The sequence below is a fragment of the Mytilus trossulus genome, chromosome 12 (assembly GCF_036588685.1).
Source record: "Mytilus trossulus isolate FHL-02 chromosome 12, PNRI_Mtr1.1.1.hap1, whole genome shotgun sequence".
NCBI classification, from domain to species: Eukaryota; Metazoa; Mollusca; class Bivalvia; order Mytilida; family Mytilidae; genus Mytilus; species Mytilus trossulus.
This window is the reverse complement of record NC_086384.1, coordinates 1,220,520-1,246,646: the sequence shown is the minus strand read 5'-3', so window position 1 is coordinate 1,246,646 and position 26,127 is coordinate 1,220,520. Positions and strand designations below refer to the sequence as shown.

The 26,127-nt window shown below is 32.4% G+C and overlaps 2 protein-coding genes across 2 annotated transcripts; one reads left to right on the top strand and one right to left on the bottom strand.

The window, feature by feature from the left end:
* The first annotated feature begins 1,624 nt into the window (after nucleotides 1-1,624).
* Nucleotides 1,625-13,348, top strand: LOC134693537 (alkaline phosphatase-like). The gene is made up of 10 exons (XM_063554375.1): nucleotides 1,625-1,742; nucleotides 2,194-2,245; nucleotides 2,853-3,073; nucleotides 4,357-4,701; nucleotides 6,621-6,728; nucleotides 8,251-8,353; nucleotides 9,660-9,800; nucleotides 10,694-10,885; nucleotides 11,959-12,060; nucleotides 13,077-13,348. Exons 1-10 carry the CDS (start codon nucleotides 1,701-1,703, stop codon nucleotides 13,346-13,348), a joined length of 1,578 nt encoding a protein of 525 aa, XP_063410445.1. The 5' UTR covers nucleotides 1,625-1,700.
* A 3,340-nt stretch (nucleotides 13,349-16,688) lies between these two features.
* LOC134692975 (pre-mRNA-splicing factor SPF27-like) lies at nucleotides 16,689-25,454 on the bottom strand. Its single transcript, XM_063553644.1, has 8 exons — nucleotides 25,340-25,454; nucleotides 24,373-24,465; nucleotides 22,435-22,505; nucleotides 20,726-20,827; nucleotides 19,749-19,859; nucleotides 18,709-18,789; nucleotides 17,468-17,564; nucleotides 16,689-16,924 (listed from the first exon to the last, which is right to left on the bottom strand). The coding sequence occupies exons 1-8, from the start codon at nucleotides 25,412-25,414 to the stop codon at nucleotides 16,913-16,915; spliced, it is 642 nt and encodes a 213-aa protein (XP_063409714.1). The 5' UTR covers nucleotides 25,415-25,454; the 3' UTR covers nucleotides 16,689-16,912.
* Nucleotides 25,455-26,127: the final 673 nt, after the last annotated feature.

Here is a 26,127-nt window from a genome sequence, read left to right as displayed (position 1 = left end):
AAATTGTTTTTGAGATACGGCACAACATATAAAAAAACTTCCCCCTTTTTTACAAAATACTCAATAACTCAAAAACGAAAATTTTAATCATCACCAAAAATTATACAGATCTTAACATAGATATAACAAAGAAGTGTGAAAGGTTTTAAGCAAATATCATAAATTGTTTTTGAGATACGACACAATATGTAAAATAAAACCTCCCCCTTTTTTTACAAAATACTGAATAACTCAAAAACGAAATTTTGAATCATCATCAAAAAGTAAACAGATCTTTTGATTAATATTACAAAGACATGTGTAAAGTTTTAAGCAGTATTCATAAATTGTTTTTGAGATATGGCGCGACATGTAAAAAAAACTCCCCCTTTTTTTTTTACAAAATACTCAATAACTCAAAAAAAAATTTTGAATCATCACCAAAAAGTATACAGATATTAAGATTAATATAACTAAGAAACGTTTAAAGTTTTAAGCCATAATTGAGAATATTTTTTGAGATACGGTGCGACATGTGGAAAAAAAACACACCCCTGTTTTAGTTACAAAGTGCCGCAACTCAAAAAGTTTTATTCGTATTTTCACCAAAATGTATACAGATCATTTGACCATCATAAGAAACAACTATATTAAGTTTTATGAAATTTGGATGTCATTCTCAAGTTACGGTGCGACATGTTTACGCCGGACAGACAGAAGGACGGACACCGGACATTTTTATACCATAATACGTCCGGTCAAAATTTTGACGGGCGTATAAAAATGGCTTGTTTGAACCATCATATTGGTACCTAGCACAAAACCAACTAACAAGAAAAATAAGACATGTAATACCGATACATAAGAGTACTCATAGTTTAATTAAAGCTCTAAAAAAATAGATAAAAGTTATATGCGGATGAGTCATAGATAAACTTCGGCTGTTGTCTGCTCTATGGTCGGGTTGGTGTTGCTTTGACACATTACCCATTTCCTTTTTCAATTGTATTATTGGTTTTGGTTTGTAACTAGGATTTGTTTTTTTCTCAATGGATTTATGACTTTTGATCACGAGATACTACTGTTGCCTTTATGCATGTTATATTTAACACAATGTTCTTGTCCAATTAATAAACAATGAAGATTTTATAGGTCTTTCGTCGCAATACCCTGATTCTCTCCTTTTTCATTTTTGAACGTGCAAAAACACATTTGCTTTATAAAAGAAATTATTTAGCAAATTCACAATTCAACCGATCACTGGTGTCAAAATATTAGAACTTATACAAATGCATTTTTTATATAGACTCTAAGTTTTTCTCTTACTATACAAATGGTTACGTCATACAAATTCCGTTTGTTTTGTTTTGTACTGTATTCAATAATAAATGCATCTTACAAATAAACCATCAACGAACCTTTATTTATTTAAGACGTTTATTAACTGACATAAATTCAAGTTTATGAATGTAAATAATATCACACTTTAATGTTTGGACTAGACTTTAAATACACGAGTTAATTTATTTTCAAACCGAAAAAGTAAACGCGTAATAGATAAAATGTTCTTTAATATTCAATACATAATAAAATATATGTCGATTTTCAAGTTAACACAAAAAGATTTGAGAATACCTTGTACTTGACATTAAACCTGTGTTACATGTATAAGGACGAAACATGAACATGATTTAGAATTTGTTAATAGGTTCACATTTGATATGGCATGCGGTGTCAGCAATGATCGACTGTACCTTTATCTGGTTAGTTTTGTCTTTCTATCAAAATTAGTTTTTTTTTTCTTTCTGTCATAGCGTATGCTGTGAGATTTCTGCGAGGTGTATTATTATATAATGTTCTGGGAAAACTCGTGCAGAGCTATGTACTATATACGCTTTATATTAGGAAATTTTATTTAATGTTCTAAAAAAGAATCGATTTATGATTTTCGAACAGCGTATACTACTGTTGTTTTTATCAGAAAATTGTAAATTTATTGCGTCCGACGCGCTTTTATGTATGTACCTTATGTATAGGAATAGTAAAAACAAAAACTTCTAAGGATTTATTCATACCTCAGGAGCTTTAAGACAAAAGGTCAACATCGTAATTCAAATGACTGCTTTTATTCTAGCGCCACTGAAGAGACTTGTGGAGGAAAAGCGCACAAAGCGCACTAGAATTATTTAATAGGTATCTGTTTTATAATTGTAGATTTTACTGTTGTCTGCAACTTTCGGAAACCCCGTAACAAAAACAGTTGAAGGTATGTTAATATCTAAATCAGGTCCCAATACAGTACAATATTTTTCTATCAATATATTCGCATTTATTTGATTTAACTTTTTACCGCAAACGTACTCTATGAAAAATAATTCATAATCTTGTAGTATGGCGTTACTGCAGAATAAATGCTTCACATTTATTTTATTTAACTTTCATCGCAAACTTCCTTTGTGAAAAATAATTCACGAGCTTGTAGTATGATGTTACTGGAGAGAAAACGCGTTTTGTGAATCCATTCTCTAGTAAACTTATGTCTGATGAAGTTTTAGTTATACAATTTCTTCAGACAAACAAACCAACAATATTCAAAAATTAATGCTTCACGATAATTGTGAATGAATTAGAAGTAGAATAGTTTATCGATGATTAAATCTCACAGATCCTTCTAGAATATACAATAAAAAAGAAAAACAGACAATAACATGTGAATCATAATGGAGGCAGACCAGATGCTTCGACAGGTCAGTGTCAGTGTCTCCTGCTCCCTACACATCACTCGCCATGCTTATGCCATTCTAAGTCGAAAATTTAAAACTTATTTATATGGAATTTTTAAAGAAACGGCATCCTAACTTTTTACTGTTTAGATGCGAATTATTGGAGAAATCAAGCTCAAGATGATTTAAATCAACGACTTTCTTATCTACGGAACACAAACGCTGCCAAAAATGTGATAATGTTCTTGGGAGATGGTATGGGAATATCTACTGTTACGGCTGCACGGATTTACAAAGGACAGTTGAATGGACAGACAGGAGAGGAAGCGGAAATGACGTTTGAAAAATTCCCATACACAGGGTTCATAAAGGTAGGAACCATTTCTCTTAACATCACATCTTATCTCACGTGATCTCAATTCAAAAATGTATTTTAAATCATAAAGTTACATGTAAATAAAGACAGTAGTTGTAGTTCCAGCAACGCCTGCATACGGAGTATCTATCTCCCAATTGATACGATATTCCCGGGCTTGTATTTCTTATCATGATTTTCTTGATAGAGGGTTGCTTCTCACAAAGAAGCTATTAAACCAAGAGTTCCAAATGGTGAAGTTAAAATCATCTTTTCGTGAATTTTATGGACGCCTTAACGAGCTGGTTGACCGTTATGGAATAACCGTTTCACAAATGATATCGGATATGTTCCTTACGTCGTAACTGCAATAATCGTCCCTTTCATGAAAGTGACCTACCGAATTATACTATTTACCGTATTTGTTATCAAATTAGCAACACGACTGGTGCCACATGTTGATCAGGATCTGCTCACCCTTCATGAGCACCTGAGATAGTTTTTGGTAGTGTTCGTGTTGCTCATTCTGTAGTGTTCTATGTTGTTTCATGTGTACTATAGTTTGGGTGGGTTTTTTTTTCGTTTTTAGCCATGACGTTGTCAGTTTAATTTCGATTTATGATTTGACTGTCCCTCTGGTATCTTTTGTCTCTCTTTTATCAATGTTCAAAGTCCATTAAGCGATTCAAAAGACAAATAAAGAACAACAAGCTAAATTGAGGGAAGCGCATGAACCTCAAAAGGCGCGAACACTAACTGATCTACAGGGCAAGTATATCCCATTAGGGAATGACCATTTAACTCCAAAAGGGGGGGGCTTCTTCCTGAACAGTGTTCGGATCACCAGTTAAACGAAGAAGAAAAAGATTGCGGTCAATTAAATGACAAAAAAAATAGTTTTGATTGATGGTGTCGAAAAACGAAAGAAAATCTGACTCAGACAAAAAAAAACATACCACCCATTTTGTAGTTTAATAGTTGCTCCCTTTCACTCGGTCAAAATATAACAATACGGAATCATTTTGTGTCCGGAATCGGTTATAATTGGGAAAATTACAGATCAGATGACTATATGTAATAAGTAAGATACAAAAAATTACCAAACTCCGAGGAAAATTCAAATCGAAAGTCCGTAATCAAATGCAAAAATATGATGCTCAAAAACATCTCAATTGTCAAAAAATGTAAAGAATAATTTATATAGTTTGACGATGTTTATCATCTGCTTTAAATCGTTCCCGTCATGCTGATAAAACTGAAATACAGGTTACAATGTTGTTGTATTCTTGGTTTGTACAGACGTATAATACAGACCAACAGGTACCAGATTCTGCTGGAACTGCCACAGCATTCCTCTGTGGTGTTAAATCAAAGGCCGGTACAGTAGGAGTAGACGATAATGTTCAATATTCCAACTGTTCGACAGTTCAAGGAGCGGAAGTGACGTCGATCTTAGACTGGTCTCTGGCTGAAGGAAAATCAGTTGGATTAGTTACTACCACAAGAGTTACCCATGCGACTCCTGCAGCTGCATATGCACACGCACCAAGGCGTTCCTGGGAAGGGGATACCAGCCTAGATAGCACACAAAAAGGTTGCACTGATATTGCTCATCAGTTGATAAAGGACAATCCAGATATTCAGGTTAAAGATTTGAATTTCATTGTATTTAATAGATGTTCATTTATCGTTGTTTTGAAAATAAGATTTATTAGACTTCATTCCCATACGTATCAATACATGTTCAAGATATAGAAAAGAAAAACAGCAAGCTGTTAAAAATAGTTGATGAAAAGGTTTGAAAATTCCATTGTGAAACTGAAAAAAAAGGGAATGAAAAATACTGTTATCTAAATGTAGTTTATGTTTATTGTAACAATCGAGCAGTTCTTCTCAAATGCAAATTTAATTGGCACATTAACACAGAACCTACAGAAAAGTTTTGAAAAGCAGCATGTTACCGAAGATAATTCTAACATCGATTTACACGTAATCGCGTGTTCATAATATTACATTCTCTGTGGTTGTCATCGTAATGTAATTGGTTATTTGCCGAATCAAGTGTTAGTAGCATATCTTTTATTGTTTTTGATTTCATTAAATTACATTTGTTAATGTCATTTGGTTGCTATCCTATTGACATACATGCCTCAAATCTCAGTATGCTATTCATGTTCATACGAATGTTATTTATCTTCATTTTCAAAGTACAATTAAAAGATCTTTAAACAATTTACAAGTCATTCACATTTAAAACATCTTCTTCTTCTTATCAATTACCACCCCTGCAAAATTAAACATGATATGTTCTTTCTGCTTCCTGTGACTCTTTTGAACTTTCATTCTTAAAGGTCATATTGATAACATAACGTCTGTTATTCGGTTTATCGAGAAAAATAATCGTAAATGGATATCTAACGGCATCTCGACCGGATCGTTAATGTAATTTATCGTTATTTCTTCAAAATCTGTGAAAATCTCCTGTGTTTTCACTGATGAATGTTATGTTGACGAAACACGCGTATGGCGTATATACAAAATTTAGCCCTGGTGTCTAAGATGAGTTTATCATGTTTATTCAGAACGTCGAACATATTCGGAAAAAAAGTATGTCTTTCAACTCACTAATACTGTAAAGAAAATATGCAGTACTTTATGAGAAAACACAGAAGGCGCAACACAAATTTATGTAATACAAGTATATAAGTTTTGAATTGTTTTACATTGTCTTATCGGGGCCTTTTATAGCTGACTATATGCGGTATGAGCTTTGTTCATTGTTGAAGGCCTTATGGTGACCTATAATTGTTAATGTTTGTGTCATTTTGGTCTTTTGTGGATAGTTGTTTCATTGGCAATCATACCATATCTTCTTTTTTATACATAAGTGTATAAAATTGGAAACTGTATGCCCCTTATTTCAGTCTTTGTGAAATATCTTATTATGCTAGCACAAATTGACTTTAAGACCCATTTGAATCATTAAAATAAAATGACATGTTCATATAAATAAAATTTGATAAGTCATCCGAATTATGAAAACAATTTTTTTTTGTTTACATATAAAATTATTATAAATTAAGGAATGTATCTCCCTCATGCAAAGCTCTGATTCCTTTCACGAATTTGGCTATACTTTTTGGACCTTTTGGATTTATAGCTCTTCATCTTTTATATAAGCTTTAAATTTCAAATATTTTGGCCACGAGCATCACTGAAGAGACATGTATTGTCGAAATGCGCATCTGGTGCAAGAAAATTGGTACCGTTAATTTTATTAAAATGTCGAGGAGGCATATGTCTTTTGTTGTTTTGTAAAAATGGTGTACTCTTAAATCTTGATTTGTCCAGAAACTGATAATAATGATAAACCATTTTGACAGACAGTTCTATTTTTTGGGTAAATTTAATGAATCATTCATTAAATCGATTGTAAGTTTCATTCACGATGCTGTATCAAAGCTTTCACGATTTAATCGCACTTTACTTGACCACCGTAAGGGTAACTCCTTCACGATCATGTTTCCCGATATACCGAATGACATCCGTGATCATCGTTTTAGGTAATATTGGGTGGTGGAAGGCGCTTCTTTCTATCAAAAAATGAAACAGACCCCGAATCAGGAACTGATTTCACCAGCTACCAAAGACGGGATACCAGTCTTGTGCAGGTAAGCATTGAATACTTTTTAAATTTTAATTTTGAATATAATGATACGGTTATTCATATACTTTATTGAGGTCTTGGAACAAAGAAATGTTTCTCCACTAAATATTTGCAATTTTTAAGTGGGAATACCAATTTTTAAGACTTTCACTCAATCATTATGACCTCAAATATCTAGTAACATGAGTAAATAACAATCATTTTCAAATTTCTAACGACAAAAACTCTCCATTTTGATGAACAACATGCAACAAGAACAGAAAAAAGTTTTCGTTAAATTGGATCAAGAGAAACATTCAATATATATCTCAATTGATGATCTTCGGTCCCAACAGGGTAAGTTTCACAAGCACTGGTTCTGAAAAAAAATCACTTGTTTTATTTATTCTTATTTATAAGATATACATATAATGCTTCTATTGAACCCATTTAACGTATATTCGATATTTGACTGTGTTATATTTTCTTCATGTTTTACATGTCAATGTCTTTATATAAGTAAAATTTCAATAAAATGTAAAAACGATTCATTATGTAAAAGAGGGACGAACGATACCAGAGGGACAGTCAAACTCATAAATCGAAAATATACTGACAACGTCATGGCTAAAAATGAAAATGAAAAAACAGACAAACAATAGTACACATGACACAACATAGAAAACTTAAGAATAAACAACACGAACCCCACCAAAAACTAGGGGTGATCTCAGGTGCTCAGGTAAAGAATGTGAGCAAAACGTTTTTGTGAGTAGGGGATAAACATATAGGTAGTTGCTAATACTTAAATCACTCAATGTAAGAAAATCTTGCTAGTTAAAGCATCAAACACCAATTGCTTGTGTCTTTAATCATTGTCGGTTAGGTTCGTTTAAGTATGTTCTAGCATATGGAGTAAATGTGTCTCAATTGATATGTTACTCTAGAGCTAGCTCAAAGTACGTTGGTTTTGTTGAACGAGGAATACCGCTTTCTCAAAAATTGCTAAGACAGGGCTACGAATCAATCAAATCAAGGTCATCACTCAAGAAATTTTACGGTCGCCATCATGAGCTGGTTGGCCATTAAGACAAAAGTGTGTCAGAAACCATATCTGACATTCTTCCTCAGTCATAATAATTTTCCATCATTACTGAACTGAACAAAGAAATAACACGACTGGTGCCGTATACGGTGCAGGAAATGCTTACCCTTCCGGAGCACCTGATTTCACTCCCGGTTTTTAGTTGAGTTCGCGTTGTTTCGTATTTATTATTTCTAACTGTTGATGTAAATGTCCTTTGGTTTTGTGAGTCTTTGTTTACTCCTTGGTTTTGATTGTTATTGTGAATAAAATCTATGAATATATAGGATACATGTAATAACAATATATGACTAAGTAATCTTATTTAGAGGCAACAAATGTCCCTCGTCAATCATTGATACAGGTTTTGTTTGGTTATTGACAAAGCGATTACAATTGCCTTGACTTTGTATTAAGTTCTTAAGTATTTTTTATTCGAGATACATACATATGTTATTTTCAGGAATGGATACAAGATAAACAAAAGAGAAATAAAACCCATGTATACGCTTGGAATAAAGAGGAGTTCGATGCTATTAATCCAGATAATACAGACTTTGTCTTGGGTATGTTTCATTTTATCAATAAAAAGTAAAATCACAAAAATACTGAACTCAGAGGAAAATCAATTCGGAAAGTCCATAATCTCATGGCAAAATCAAATAACAAAATGCATCAAAAACGAGTGAACAAGAATTGTCATATTCCTGACTTGGTACAGGCATTTTCAAATGTAGAAAATGATGGACTCAACCTGGTTCTAAAGCGCTAAATTTTGTTTTGAAGGTACTTTGTGACCTGTTAACTCTGCATTTGACTCAAAAAGGAAGTTGACTCTTTGATGTCTTTGTGTAACTGTTGTCATAGGAATGCTGTCTCATTGACACTATTGATTGCGTGCTAATATGTTTGTTTTTGTGATCTATTTTACCGTCATAAGATCGAACATCTATCCTTCAAAGACAAAAGGAAAAATATGTTTACACTTGTCTTATAGTATAGAAATAAAGACACTAAACAATAGATAAGTGAAAATGTAATATATCCTGGATCCACCTCTGGTATAGTTTATTTCATTAGCAATATTTTACAATTTTACATTTTACATAATCGTCAGAATGCATAAAGGCATTAATTGGAATTCACAGTCATCCTTATATCTATAGGTTTACATGAATCTGTTACACTACTGTGTCATGTTAGAGCGAAGATTGGTGCCTGTTGAAACGTTTAAACCCACATTTTTTGTTGGCACAAATTCTTAGTCAGGAACCTGTTGTTCAGTAGTTGTCGTTTGTTGATATGGTTTATATGTTTCCTCGTTTCTCGTTTTGTATGTTTAAGTTTTAATTACCTGTTTGAATGTGTTCACACTAGTCATTCTGATGTCCTCTACACTTGCTGTTCAATGTGAGCCAATGCTTCGTATTGAAGGCCATAAACTAATGATTGTTTACCTTTTACAAAGTGTGTCTTAAATAGAAAGTTTTCTCATTGTCACTCTTACCACATCTCATTTCTATCTTATTGTGTTGATAAGACAATAACAATCAACACCAAGGAGTAAACAAATACTCATAAAAACCAAAGGACAACATCAACAGTTATGAATAATAATTAAGAACTAATTCCATTATCCTCTTTTTTTATTTGTTTCAATATATACAATTGTAAATTATCTTTATTTTTTATCAACAAACCGAATTAAATTGGTATGCACACGGTAACTAATACATAATGTATAATTATGTAGAGATATAAAAAAAAACGTTTTACGAAACAACCTTATAAAATAAGATTAATAATTCGACAATGACAATTTCACAATAAAATTATAACTATAAATATTTTGCATATATTATATTTGTAAAGGTCTGTTTGAACCATCCCATATGCAATATGAGCATTTCCGAGATAAAACTTCCAATGGAGAACCATCTTTACAAGAGATGACAGTAAAAGCTCTAGAGATTCTTAGGAGAAACACAAATGGATATTTTCTACTAGTTGAAGGTATGTTGTAAAGACGTAATAAGTTCCCCTGTTATTTTCTGGTCTTTACTTTCAGACTATCGACATTTTGTAAATTCTAAAGAACTTCAAATATTTAAAAATTTTAATGTCAATTGTTTAGATTTTTAAAGTTTTACAACTACTGTATAGAAAGTTAAAATAAAAAAGACAATTTCAATTTAAACAAATGAACGTTTGCATTCAATTAGCATAACTTTTAACAAACCGTTCATATGGTGCTTTTTTTTTATGATTTTTCATTATAATAACCAAAAACGGATTCATATTATGATACAATGCTTTTAATTGAAAGATAACTTCGATAGATATTTTGTTTCAACTAAAATATTCAATTTTTCACTCTACAATTTCAACATAAATCTTATATTTTACGCGTCTGGCGTACTAAATTATAATCTTGGTACCTTTTGTAACTATTTACACCACTAGGTCGTTGCCACTGCTGGTGGACGTTTCGTGCAAGAGGTTATCACCAGCCCAGTAGTCATCACTTCGGTGTTGACATGAATATCAATTATATGGTCTTTTTTTTTAATTTTCTGCTTACAAAACTTTGATTCTTTGAAAAACCTAAGTAACTCCACCTAGGAATAAATAACCTTACCCGTATTTGGCAAAAAGTTTTGGAATTTGGGATCCTCAATGCTCTTCAACTTTGTAATTGTTTGGCTTTATTAATATTTTGATATGACCGTCACTGATGAGTCTTATGTAGACGAAACGCGCGTCTGGTGTTCTAAATTATAATCCTGGTACCTTTGATAACTAATTATATATTAGGCACGCAAAATGTTTCAATTTTTAATAACGTACATAACCGAAGAAGTTTCTGCAAGAAAAGCATTTCAGTCCTATGAATTGTTGGTTTTCAGGTGGGCGAATAGATCATGGTCATCATGGAACTCGTGGTCGGTTGGCTTTGGAAGAAACTGTAATGTTTGATAAGGCTGTGTCGTCGGCTATTGATATGACGTCAGAACGGGACACATTGGTAGTGGTGACTGCTGACCATTCACATGTATTTGCCATGGGAGGTTATCCAACACGAGGAAATGATATACTTGGTATAATAGCGCGTCGATAAAGTGTACATAAAGTCGATTAGAGTTGTCCCTCTTGGTTTGTGAGTAAAAAAAATCCATAGCTCTTCTCAAAAGGAGGGTATACACTGGTTTACTTGTGTCCGTCTTGATGAACGTCTTATCTTGTATCAACTGATCGTTATACTTTAACCTGTGTCCATCTTGTCGTGATTTTACTGTTCGGTACACATTTCCGTCCCATTTTCTTGTAAGAATTGCTTCTCCTGTATGAGGTTGCTGATAATCAATATTTTCAATGTGCCTCAGATTCAAAACCTATATTCCGTTGTAAGGGTTTTAAAATAAATTGTGTAAGGTAGGTAAAGGCAACAATAGTATACCGGTGTTAAATAACAAAAATACAAAACACTAAGGAAAATTCAAAACAGAAAGTCCGTAATCAAACTTCAAATTCAAAAGCTCAAACACATCAAAGGAATTGATAATAACTGCCATATTCCTAACTTGGTACAGACATTTTCATACTGGTTTTATAGTTAGCTAAACCTCTCACTTGTATGACAAGTCGCATTAAGTTCCATGATATTGACAATTACGTGTGAACAAAACATAATACTAGTAGGTAAAAATATCAAAAACTTGGGTACAGCAGTCATCATTGATTTATAATCTTAATATTTATAAAAACAAACAAATATGTAACACAGACGGGATGTATAAGTACAGAGCAACGTCTGATATGTAACAAAGAAACACAAGGCACATATATATTGAAAAAAAAATTAAAATCAACAATACAAAAATTAACCATAGCACAATAACACAATGATAGGAAGTATAAGTACAGAGCCACGTCAAATGGATATAGGCAGAAACAGTCTTAACAGTAAAAATAATATTCATACAAAAGTGATAACTCGATTGAGAAAAAAACGGGCTACAGACTAAAACAGAGTTTAACGCTAACATCCATAGAAATAAACTATTTGATAAAACTGCAGTATTTTTGAATTTTGACAGGACATTAATTTTAGCAAAAACAAATGGGGAGTTGATAGAACGACATCTTGGTCATTTTAAATTAATGTTTACAGGTCTGGTGGAAAACGACTTGGCCGACGACGGCATGCCATATACATCTCTTGTATATGGAAATGGCAGGGTTCAAAGGGAAAATCTAACAGGAGTGAATACAAGTAAGTTCAATAATACAAAGTGGATTTGTTACATTTGGTGGAATGAAAGTAAATAAAAAAGGGAAATAATAAACAATGAGAAATTTGATAAGAAAATGGAGGTACGATTGTTTAAACTAAAAGAGGGGCGAAAGATACAAAACAAGTAAAATCTATAAAAAAAACTGAACTCCGAGGAAATTTCAAAACGGAAAGTCCCTAATCAAATGGCAAAATCAAATGATAAAACACATCAAACGAATGGACAACAATTGTCATATTCCTGACTTGGTACAGGACAGTCAAACTAAAATTTTACTCATTAAAACAAAGCAATCTGAAGAATTTAGAGTTGTTCCTTAATGTTAAGCATGAAATGGTTGGCGGATGAGTATTGGACAGGCGCCGATGATAAAGGTCTTCATATTGCTCTCATCAATTTAATCCAAAAAACTACATAACATTTGCACAGGTTTGAATGGGTTTCTTTGCTTTATATCAAATACGCTACAACCATGCACCGAGGAACACAGCTGCATAACAATTTCAACAAATTGTCAATTATATCTGGCAAAGAAATCTAACAATAGTGTCATAATATGCCCGATATTCTTACGGAGAAATACATGAACGATACAAACAGGACATATCAAGGCATATTTGACGTAATGATATGATGATAAAAGGGGGTTTTAAAAGTAAAGATTCTGTGCAAGATCAAATATATTTGTAGCAACTTAAAAGGGAAATAAATCTGTCCATGCTATGTCACACATAATTTTTCATATACTGTATTATCAAACCTAGTGTTTTGTAATGGGAATGTTTAAACTTTCCGAAAAAAGTTCAATCTTCACTGCATCCTTCGGGAAGCCAGCTGAAATTTTGAAAACTGTAAATGGAAATAGTTGTTTAGTTTATATTACACGGATCCTACTTTCACATATATAAACATACAGTATCTTTGAAATTTACACTCGTTAGTAGCTTGTAGAGCTAGACATTGTTTTCAAGTTAACTATAATTATTAATTTCAGGAGATATCGACTACAGACAGACCAGTGCTGTGTATATGTCTTCAGAAACCCATGCCGGTGAGGACATTCCCATTTATGCCAGAGGTCCAATGGCTCACTTGTTGACTGGTACACACGAGCAGAGTTATATTCCTCATGTTATGGCGTATGCCTCATGTGTGGGACAAAATAAAGACCACTGTAAACGGACTTTAACATCGGATTCGATAAATCTGAGGCATAGCATTACACTATTGTTTACTCTTTCTATGCTTATAATATCGATTGTTTAATTCAAAGCATTGTCTGTGCCAATTACGTAAAAGTGAATAACAATTTTATATATATATTCAGTTTTTTATCATACAAATAAAAACTTTTTAATACAATGCAATTGAAATTATTTGTAATTGAGTAAAACAGCATATTGTCTTTGATATCATCTGTAAACTATATATTTTGGAATATAAATATGCTTTAATGTAAAGTTATTGTTTAGGACTTATTATAGATATGTGTGTTGAAATATTAGTTCCCACACGAGATTAATTATGTTTCAGAACTGATCCAATATATGTCCTCCGTAAACTATCTTTGTTGGAATATGAGAGAGTTCTCATGGATATTTATTTTCTTTGACGAATTATAGATACATTTTTTAATAGAATACCGGTGCTTTCATTAGTCATAAATAGATTGACTGAAACAAATCCTGGTCACAAGCCAAAACTGAGGGAAACACGTCAACTCTAAGAATAAAACAAAAGAACAGTAGAAATACTGACCTGCTACAAAAAAATACACCGCTTACATTCATAGAACGAACTATTTGATATCATCTGCCAATTTCTTGACTTGGTAAAGGACATTTTAAGAAAAAATATTGGGTTGAACGTGGTTTTATGGCTAGTCAAACTTGCTGCTTATATGGCAAGGTTAAAAATGCCGAAAAAATGACAGCATAACGTGACTTGAATACAATTCAAATAAATGCATAACACTCAGGACAATGGAATACACAAATAAACGACATTGTAAACCACAGAATAACAACGAACACCTAAAATAAAGGAGTAGATTCAGTAAGACCCCATTTTGGCCCCAAAATATGGCAGTTTTGCAAAATTGTGAAAATGTAATCCTTGAGCTATTTATTGGAAAGTAAAATGCTTTTGCTACACAAATATGGTCTGTTTTTTACAAAACAATGCACATATATCGAGAACTAACATCATTAAGTCATGCTAAATTACTGAAATCTTCACAATTTTAGCATTTTAGTTAAATTTTATACGGTTTTCGTGTAAAACGAAAGTGGCCGCATTCGTGTTCATTCATAATATTGAAATGTAAGTTGTATTTAATGATAATACAGGATATACATAAAGGTTGAGGATGAACACGGATGCGGCCACTTTCATCTTTGACAAAAACCATCTGAAAAGTGACAATTTTTTGAATATTTGATAGATTTTTCATATTTTTGGTTGAATCGGAGGGTTTGTCTGGCGTACTAAATTTTAATCCTGGTACCTTTGATAACTATTTAATGACTTAATCAGCTAAAATCAATCACATATACTAATTGAATCAATTGAAATAGACGCTTAGGTGTTTAAACAGTGTTAGATGAACATAAAATTTTAGGCCAAATAGTTATCAAAAGTACCAGGATTATAATTTTATACGCCAGACGCGCGTAACCGGACCTCACTGGACCTACTCCTTTACAACAGTTCACAATTACAAAAAAAATATAATATAGGTATGCGCTCGGTGAATACTATCTGCACCTGAGTTTCAGAGAACATTCAGGTATAATTATAGTCTAGGACTATAATAATCTTTTCTTTTTCTCTTTTATTATTTAATTATTACTTTTACTATTTAGTATATTTCTAGTAATACCCATTTGACGTGTCTCGGTACATATATATCTCCTCACTGTGTTATTGTGCTAAGGTAAATTTGTGTATTCTTGTCTTTCATTTTTGATTATGTACTTGGCCTATATGCCTTGTTGGTTTTCTTTGCTGACATATGAGTGTGTTTAGTAGTGATTACGATTATAACTCAATGTTGACTGATGTATCCTTGTTTTCGACATTTAAACATATGTCTGTTTGTTTTGTTCACTCATCATTGTCAATATAATTGGTTTTATATCGCTGTCTTATAAGCTGAGAGGTTTAGCTAGCTATGAAACCAGGTTTGATCTTTTTTACATAAGAAAATACCTGTCTTGTACCAAGTCAGGTATATGACAGTTCCTGGTTCGATTCCCGTTTGGGATGAAAATTTCAGGAAGTCAATTTTAGGCTCTCCCTTGACACCATTTGCGAGTATGGTCTTAAAGAAACGATGATAGTCCGTCGGAAGGGGACGATAAATGGCTGACCCGTGTTAAGAGAGAGCCATATCTTTTGCACGTTAAAGACACCCTTGTAGATTTCGAAAAAGAGTAGGCTAATGCCGCTACAAGGCAGCACTCGCACCCGCAAAGTGGAAAGGGATTAATATAAGTTGCAAAACTTGTTTCCCAATCCACTATAAACAAATATTTTTAAACTAAACTATGACAAATCCGTAAGCAAATATCAAAATCAAAAGCTAAAATGCATCAAACGAATGGGTTTGATGCATTTTAGCTTTTGATTTTGATATTTGCTTACGGATTTGTCATTTTGAATTTCCTTGGAGTATGATATTTTTGTTAGCATGTTCAATAGATATTTCATAACTAAACTATCTTGAGTTTGGGTAGAAGACCACAGTCAGGTATAAGTAGTGTCTAGATCTCATTATAGATTCGTCCTCTGGAAACAATCTGTTTGAATAAAAGACCATGGTAAGGTATACTCATTATCTAGTAAAATTGAGAAAGGAAATGGGGAATGTGTCAAAGCAATAACAACCCAACCATAGACCAGACGACAGCTGAAGGCCACCAACGGGTCATTAATGTAGCGAGAAACTCCCGCACCCGTAGACATCCTTCAGCTGGCATGCCCCTAATAAAATATATATACTATTACTAGTATCTAGGACTATTTATAGATATGGCATTGGAACATTGTGTTTGAATTTAAGAGAACATTTAAGTATTAGTAATGTCTAAAACTCATTACAGATACTTTCTATGTAAACTATCTGTTTGAATATAAGAATTTATTTAGGTATATGTATTATCTACATGTAGATAGATATAAGAAAATGTTGTATGAGTGCCAAGGAGACAAATCTCCATTCAAGTCATAATTTGTCATTAAACCATAATAGATCAAAGTAGGAATAGTTACAGATATGACTTTAGAAAACTATTGGTGTTTGAATATGAGATCTAATGAAGTTATAGTCCATTGTTTGAAATATGGAATGACTGTTTATATGTAGAAATAGTAATTACTAAGTAGATAGCAACTTTGACACAATTCAATTAATTATAAATGTGTGATATTACAATTTTTTAATGATAATGTATGACATGATGAATGGCAACACACAGTACTTCTGAATGAAAACATTTCATTTACTCATCTTCCATGTTCACATAAAATATCTAATATACACATTCACACAACTCTCATTTACTGACATTAGATGCCCAGTCTTATTATGTCCATTTATTCTGATCATGTAGATTGTATATCCATGTTCACTTTTCTACAATAGTATTACAAATCTTCATTGATCTTCCAGTTCAACAATCATCTTAAATCTCTACATATTTAAAAATCATGGCAAGTTCAGGAAATGTCAGTGTAATTTTTCACTGCTATGCAGTAAATGTCATGATTTTCGGAGATACTTATCAAATCTGTTTTCCATAGGACGTCACTCCATTTTCTAGCTTTTCTCTATCTTTTTGCCTGAAATAACAATATAAACAAATACATGAATTTTCTTCTAAAAACTGATAAAAAGTTTTCAGGAATACAGTCTAGTAGAGAGAGGTTCTCCACCTTAAAACTGGATATGATTAGGACTGATACAATAGACAATGTTTGCTGCTGTTAAAATTATGAATCAAGATAACAATAAATCAGTACCATAACTAGCATGTCAGATTGCATATTATTGCATTTTCACAGAATCAATTGGATTAATAGATTTAAGTTTAAGTTCACTAAAAAAAAAGACGGTTTTACATTTCCTACAATATTAAGTCAAATTATCTCCCCTGAATTGCACATTTTATTGTCTGGTTATCTTCCATCGTGTAAAGAACTTGTTAAAATCACAGAATTCAAAGTAATTTTTGTGTATTTCTCAAAATATACTTAAGAAAAAATTATATGTTTAAGGGAATTGAATTTCTATCTATAAATAAAAACAACTTCTTGGTTTCATTCAGTTTCTTATTTTAAACTTCTGATACCACGGAAGTAAAATTTGCTTTTATGTTTTCTTACCTTTTTTGCTCTTTTCTGTTCCATTTCTTCTATCTCTCTTTCAATTTCTACACAGGCTCTTTCTATCTCATAATTTTTACTGACCAGTCCTACCCAACTGAAATGAAACAAGTCATACTTTATATGTTAAGATATCATTGAACTGATTTTTAGAACATCAAAGGAATTTCTTTGTTTATTGTTATTCAGTAACTATCAAATCATCTTTAAAGCAGTTTTTCGTAGAATACCTGTTGAGTATCTTTAAAATTGGATGCATAAATTTGTTCAAAATTGTGTACAGAGATAGAACTTTAACCCTTTCGCTGATGAGTCCCGGTTCACCGGGATTCACGCTTCAGACAGCTGAGGATGAGTCAGTTTTACCAGGATCGGAATACCTCTTTTATGTTTCCCTCTTAAAACAGTGCAAACATGAGTTATCTTTCTTTGATGAATACCCAGACGAAACTGTAAACATGGCGCTTCCGTTTGTTGAAAATGTGTCAAAATCAGAGGAAATTTACGGAAATTACGAGAATTTGAAATGAGGGAACATTTTTTGGGAAAGAATATGGAAGAATTAAAGCCAAATAGTATACTTTTTTGACATAAAATGTCGTTTTATGAACAAAACACTTGGAATGGACATCTTTCAGGGTGAGGAATTTGTACAGCCTCATAATTTTTTTTCAAAATTTTGCCATTTTGGGTTAAAAAATTACGATTTGGGGTCAAAGAGCAGAATTTTGAGAATTTCACCAAAATAATGCCGAAAATTTGAAAATTTGAATATTTTATGAAGAAAAAAAATATCAAAACATGAACAAAACTGTGAACATGATGATAGTGAATGAAATAAATACACAAATAACTACAAACAAGTTTTTATTGACATTTATTATGAATATCTCCCACTTGAGTAATAGAAGCCAGGGAAGCCATCGTCTCAGAGAAGCTTCTGTCTGGGCAGCAATCGGTGAAAGGGTTAAGGAAAAACTACTCAGACATCTTTCCTGGTATTATCTTTCCAAAGATAAATATTTAAATCATATAACAAAAGTCTTTCTGAGGAGTACAAGAGAGATTCTTATGAAAAATAGGGAAATTTTTAATTGAAAATATAGTTTTATTGCTATTTTCTCATCTCAACAATACCACGAAAATCACCAGCAAGCCCAGCTTTATCTTCCTATTTTCAAAGCTAAGAAAAAAGCAAACTCATAAATACTTACAATGAATAAATTGGTTATTCAAATTACCTTTCTTCTAATTCTTTCAGTTTACCCCCAGCCTGAGTTTGTTCATTCTTTCTTTGCCAATTTATTTCCTGTATCTTCTTCCTGTATGATACAAAAAAAAAGTTTATCTCATTTAAAAACATATCTTATTTACTGTTCTATGGGAAGATAACTTTTGGAATATACTTACTTACACGACTCCTGGCTTGGTCCCCTTACTGGTTAGAGAACTTTGAAAAGGATATTTTTACTCATTCCTGTATTTTCAGTGTGAATGCTCATATCCATTACAATAAGCTTTGAACTTTGTTCCTAAAGAGATTAATCTTTAGCACAATTAATGCAACACATTTTACAATGAACTTAACAATTAATAATGTCAGTTTCAATTGTGGAGTGTTAACTTATGACCAATCTTCAGCAGATAAATTCATACTCATCCCCACTAACCCCTATCACCAGTTTTAAGGGGGTTTCTCTTTTTAAATCTTTAGTGTTCTGTGAAGGTTGGCCTTCCTGTTGCTCAATCTTTATTTTTTTAGGTGTATTTTATTTACTGTTTATCTTTTTTCTTTCACCATCATGATGAAGTCTGTTTTTCTTCAACATATTGTTTTTTTATTATCCTATTTGTAAATTCTTTCTTTTTTTTTTTACATAAACCTTTCTATATTGATGTCAAGCAAACATAATTGTTCAAGGTTAGGGGAGGGTCATGGTCTAATTTACTTATTTATCCTGCCAAATTCTATGTGTGTCTGTCCCAGGTCAGGAGCCTGTTATTCAATGGTTGTTGTTGGTTCTTGTCCATCATATATGTTTTTCATGAAATCAGCTATTTTGTCATAAATTAGGCCATTAGTTTTCTCAATTGAATAATGATTTTTTTTCATACTTTTCCTGTCAAGAGTCTTTTATAGCAGACTATACTCTATAGCTGTCATTGTTGAAGACTGTACAGTTGCCTATAACAGTTAAATCCACTTCATTTGAACTTTGGTGGATAGTTGCTTGATTGGTAATCATATCACATCTCCTTATTTTATATCGACAATACAAACCTGAGTTCTTGTAACTGTTTTGTTGCTTGTTCCACCATCTGGGATAACACTGTATTGTAAGATTTCCAAGCATTCGAACCATATTCTGACAATAGTTCTAAATTCAATATTCTGGAGAATAAAATTTTTGACATAATAAGACTTAATCATACTTGTTAAGTTCCATGGATTCTACATATGTATTTAACTTTCATTACTGAACAAAACTTCATTTACCATACATACTTAAGGTGGTACTTAACACTTTCACTAAAATTAATTTGGCTTGTTTAATTTTCATAAAATTTGGACAATGTATTTACTTTGACCCTCTAACCAACCGTTTAGTCAGAAAAATTACACTGGTTATATAGCAGTTTGACAAACACCAATTTTGATCATTGAGAAGCTTAACATTTCCTTTACAACACAATGTAATTAAAAAGTTTAGCTGACTTTACAGAGTTATCTCCCTGTAGTGTTAGGTACCACCTTAATGGATATTAATTATGAGATTATTCTTACACTTCCCTAAATGACCTTCAATCCCAAGGTCATAAAGTTGTTCATATAAATTTTAATATTACATTACCAGTTCATATTTGTGATTTAAAGATTACAAGTTTTTATGATAGTTTACCACTCTTATCAAAATGGTCGACAGTTCATACAAAAAAACAAAAAACAAACAAAAACAGTTAAACTGCAAAATAAAACATTTCAACAGCTTATGACAGAAGCATATACTAAACAGAAAGATGAAAATCACACCTTAAAAAATCTCAATAAAAATAACCTCTGTTTGAAAGCCTGCTTGAACCTTTTAACATTGTCACAATTTACAATGGTTATTTCTGAGCTTTACAAAGAGAACTATATTGCCTAAAAAAGTGAACTTCTATTTCAGTAATCAGATTTTAAATAGAGAGTACTAATAATACTGATATCATGTAAGTGCCTTGTTTTACGTCTGGAATTTGGTCAGTCCTTTGTTATACCTTAGAGATTGATGTTCTAACTGTGCTTGTGAGTTCTCTACAGCCTCATTCCAGGCAGATATATCTGTCATCTTTCCTGCTGGAGGTGGAGGAAGTTCATACCTGAGAACAAATAATAACAAATAATTATCTGCTTTTCATGCAGTTCCTACCTTAGAACAATTGGTATATAAAACTATTATTAGCTAATAATTCAATTTTGGATGTAAATAGTCTTCTGATTGGCTGACAATGTTCTGTCTATCAGCTCATAGACATAATTTTGTCATGTAACCGTGACATCATCAATGTTTTTTTCATAATTTACTCCAGCTTAAGTTTGAATTTAGAATTAAATTATAAGGAATGACTGTAATATGGGGACAAAGTCCCCAATAACAGTAGAAAATTCAATAAAAAAAAAACCTCGGGAAAATTTCCCGAATTTTTCATTGTACTAATGAACTCAAAATCATTCAATTTTTTTATGTCATGTTTTGAAATCCCGGACCTGCGCAGAAACCTACAATGTACTTCCTTTTTCCGGTTTTGTTTGTATGAATCTTTAAGTAAAATATATATTTACCAGTCTATTATAAATAGGAAGGAACGCAATATACCAATTTCATTTTTAATAATTCCTTGATATGAAAAAACGTTACCTAATGATAGCATTTCTTTGTTTACATTGCATATGATGTCATAACTTAAATAACGTCACAACTAAAATCCCTAACAACAGAACCAAAATCGGAAACGTTACAGTATTTCCGTTTCTTTTTTTTAACATAAATTTAAGTTACAAAAAAATAATTCGTACAGACTTCGTCCCCATTTACAGGTAATGCCTGCCTCATATTATTTTTCAGTCTATTTGAAAGAATATCAAAAATGTGGTCAAACTTGCTAAGCAGGCTATTCAGTGTGCATCCCCTTTTTGACGTATTTCTTCATAGACATGATAGACAGAAAAATAATTACACTCATTCCTTAAATATATGAGGCTCTGGATTGGGTTTAATTACCAGGGAATAACGTGGAAAAAATAAAACAAAACAGTCTGAATTGTCACCTGTGAAAATATAAAAAGGTTTTAAAAGAATACTGCATGAAGATGTTGGTTTAGACTTAATCATTGGAGTCTGTAGTGTGTGTATTCAACCGCTAGTTTCAATTACATTCATAGCCTTAACAAAGACATTAACATTTCTTATTGGATATTCTTAATATTTTGTATGCCCCACCTACAATAGTAGAGGGACATTATGTTTTCTGGTCTGTGCTTCCGTCTGTCTGTCCATCCCTCTGTTCCTACTTCATGTTAAAGTTTTTGGTTACGGTAGTTTTTGATGAAGTTGAAGTCCAAACGATTTATAACTTATGAACACATGTTCCTTAGGATATGAACTTTCTTATTTCAAAGCCAAATTAGACTTTTGACCCCAATTTCACGGTCCACTGAACATAGAAAATGAAAGTTCGAGTTTCAGGTTAAAGTTTTGGGTCAAGGTAGTTTTTGATGAAGTTATAGTCCAATCAACTTAAAACATAGTACACATGTTCCCTAAAGGTTGATCTTTCTACTTTTCGTGCCAAATTAGATTTTTCACCCAATTTCATGGTCCATTGAACATGGAAAATGATAATGCGAATGGGGCATCAGTGTACTTTGGAAACATTCTTGTTTTAATATACATTAAATGAAAATTTTATTAAAACAAAATGTAAACCTTTTCATGTTCAGCATATCCATAGGTAACCGTGACTGCATTCTTTCATACTCTGTTTTCATTATCTCTGTCTGAAAAACAAATAAAACATTTTTATAAAGTGACTGAAAACAAAATGTTTGCTTGAAGAAACATGAATATACAATGAGCCATCAAAAGTTAATCAATGTATCTCTTATGTCATGCTCCTTTCACTAATGCTGCACATACAAAGCCTGTTAGAGGGGCTTTTATTACTTGCAATATGAATGTTGGAGATGAATATCACTGTATTTTACCTTGTCCACCAAATAATCTTTTCGAATACAACTTTAACCTAATTATTACTATTCATGGCCAAAGTAAAAGTATCTTAATTCATTGCACTGAGCCACCCACATTGTTAATCCAACAGTAAAACTATGTATTTATTTAAAAGCAGCAAAGAAAATTAAATCATACATATTCTTGAAATATTGACCTATCACTTCTGTTCTTTTTGTATGTTTGTTTGCAATGTTCTTTAGACATGTTAGTATTGAATAGATAATCTAAATTTAAAAAAAAAATGGATGCTTCTCAGCTACAATTTCAGTCAACTCCATACCTGCCAACTTTCACGATTTAGGCGTGTACTACACGATTTTGACCCTTTGTCACGATTGCACGATCGTGTTCCTGAAAAACCCTCTAAAACACGATTTGGTGAAAATCTACACGAAAAACATTGTTGTTCCCGATTTTGAACTGTGTACAATAGAGGACATTTGTGTTCAGCCAATCAAATTGCATGTTTCTCATAATCAAATTAATCAGCCAATCAAAAACGTTTTCTCTCAAGATTATTTTAACATGCTAATTATTGAACTTGAGTTGTATTCCTCTGTTTGGTCAGAAATGTAAAATTGTGTACATGGCAAATGACTTTTCAACTGCAAGGAGGTTCTTAAACAGAATAAAAATAAAAGGATGGCTGATTGACAAACTTCAATGATGCAGTACTACCATAAAGATAATAAAGAGTAGTTTATTCACTAATTTATTGACATTACACATGCTGTAACATAATGTTATTTATGAATTCAATTAAATTGCCAAATCATTTAAAGTATAATGTACTGTTCATTATTTTTCACATGGAACCTCCCCCCCCCCCCCCCCCCCCCAACATCAACATGAGGAATCCCTTGTAAATTTTACTCTTGTAAAAAATACAAAAGAAAAATGTAGATTTATTAACTTAAAACTGGGAAATTCTGACATTATATTTGGAACAGCTTTTCTAAATGAAGGCTCCAATTATTTTAAATTTTTAAGAAGATATAAGGCCAAGAACATATCAAACTTCTTGGACATGTGTTGACCATATAATACCAGATAGATCATAAGATGTATAGTCCTTTGGGAAAATTTTCTTCAAATAATATGAATGTGTGCTCATTTGTACTTACAAAGTGGTTTTTAATGTCCTAACATTGAGGAGGTATCCCTAGGTGTTGTTCCCAATATGATAAAGGTGCTTAATCTTTGTGGATAATTTTAAATTTGAAAAGTAAACAACTATTTAGTATCCTTACACCTGAAAATAATTCCTGGTCCTACAGCTACATGTTCATATTTTCTGCTGATATAATAACTAGAATCATGCAAATAAACTTAAGAAAAAGACATGTAAGCTCATCTTACAAAAATGACACTTTTTCTAGACCATAAAACAGCACGCGAAAAATAGTCGTCGCAAAGAATTGTAACCTTTGAAATTGTTGTCGCGGGCTAAAACCCCCATGGGCATTTTCAAAAGTTGGCAGGTATGCAACACCAGAAGCGACGAAGCCACGCATCTATTTTGGGTGGGGAAATATCAACTTTTTGATATGGGACAAGCTCTGACGTCCCATGGCCCCAGCTTGTCTGGCAAAACAGCCGTCAGAGTAATCTCGGACTGATTATTGTAATTACCTCAAACTGGAGATAGTTAGGAGCAGGTAAGTATTCTAGATAATTCTTTGTAGGTCTGTATCTTCTTGTTTCTTCATCAACCAAAGCAAGAGCCTAAAATTAAGTAACACAACACATATAATGAGACGCACAAAATTTATGCCTAGACTTTATACACCTTATCGCTGTTTATTCCATTCCGGATAAGTTCTAAAATTACACAACTTTTTCATCCAGTTGAAGCTATCTGGGACCCTGTTTAAACAATTCACCATGCATGATACTTTTTAATGAGTTCTGTTTAAACTACTGTAAATACTTCAAACAAAATATTTTTTTTAATTCAATTTTAATTTCGAAAAAGGTGGATCATACTATATCAAAGTTCCTTGATGATAACTTTCTAAAGTTTTTCCTCCCTCAGCTCACTGCTGAGGACCTCCCTTTTCGGCCCGCGTGACCTAAACAGGAAGTTGTATAAATGACTGTTTTTCCAGGAATGGACTAAATAGCGATAAGGTGTATTCCTTAAAAACAATTATGATTTGTTCATGTTGTTACAGTGTATATGATTTACACAGATTATAAATTAAATTCAAGGGTTCTCAATAAGGGCAGAATTCTATCTAGGGTATAAGTGTTATGACTCGGAATTTACAGTGGTTTTTAGTTGTGCGCTAGTGTACATTTGTAACCCAGTCTGCAGAGAGGATAAAATTCATTACAAAATTGCTCCAATGGGACCTCTGTGTAACAAATACAGGGTCGTACATGTACCGACTGAGCTGTAGAATTTAATTACTTCCTAAGCTAAAGATATATACATGTATCATACACAAACTTTTTAAATTTTACTGCATAAAATAAATAGTTGTGTTCTCACGTGTATGAAGTTTTAACTTGGGGAGGTAATTCTTAGTTGTATTAAATATAAAGCAGCTCCATGAATGCATGAAAGGTAGTCTATGTTATCGTTGATCAAACTTACGGCTTCCCTAACACCTGGTTCGTCATATCCTTGGTCAAAATAAGGTAAGGCATCGACAACAACTTCTCCAGCCATTGTACACGAAGGGGAGATAACTTCTTCTCTCTCCAATTTCGGCCCATAACAAACTCGGCCTAAAACAAATTCGTCCCACACAGTCGGACTATAATAATATTGTACTATAACTGAATCAGACAATAAGTATAATGATGGGTGCTATTTTCTTATCTTGAATACTACAAATAGTAACAACCAAAATATGCCCATAAATATTTTTTACTTTTCATGTTGAAGACAAATTCATTTCATTTTTAAATTTTACAGACGCCATCAGGAGTTGGTTGACCTATATGGAATTTCAGTTTCACAGATCTATGATAGCGGATAGGGTCCTAATGTTGTAACTACAATCATGTCCACTTTTCACAAAATTGTCATAACATATAGGACTAAATACAGAGTTTGTACTCACATGAGTGACACATGTGGTGCAGGATCTGCTTACCCTTCCGGGACACAAGAATACCTGGGTTTCTGGTGGGGTTCATGTTGATTTTAAAATCTTACGTTTTCTATTTTGTGTTTGTCTGTTTATCTTTTTTCTTGGGGTTGTCAATTATATTTTTTGATTTATGAGTTTTATGAGTTTAAACATCGGTATACTACTGTTGCCTTTATTTTAATGTTACTCTGGTATCTTTCCTCCCTCTTTTATGGTGTTTTGCATATCAGATACTATATGCAGTAGGTCAGCTATTTATTTTTATTGTATGGTGAAGAAACTGTCT

Coding starts and splice junctions, on each gene's coding strand:
- LOC134693537 (XM_063554375.1), top strand. CDS start 1,701: ATGGCATGCGGTGTCAGCAATGATCGACTGTACCTTTATCTG. Junction 4,702..6,620: donor AGGACAATCCAGATATTCAG/GTTAAAGATTTG, acceptor TCATCGTTTTAG/GTAATATTGGGTGGTGGAAG. Junction 6,729..8,250: donor GGGATACCAGTCTTGTGCAG/GTAAGCATTGAA, acceptor TGTTATTTTCAG/GAATGGATACAAGATAAACA.
- LOC134692975 (XM_063553644.1), bottom strand. CDS start 25,414: ATGGCTGGAGAAGTTGTTGTCGATGCCTTACCTTATTTTGACCAAGGA. Junction 24,466..25,339: donor AACCAGGTGTTAGGGAAGCC/GTAAGTTTGATC, acceptor ACTTAATTTTAG/GCTCTTGCTTTGGTTGATGA. Junction 17,565..18,708: donor CTGAAAGAATTAGAAGAAAG/GTAATTTGAATA, acceptor GTTTCATTTCAG/TTGGGTAGGACTGGTCAGTA.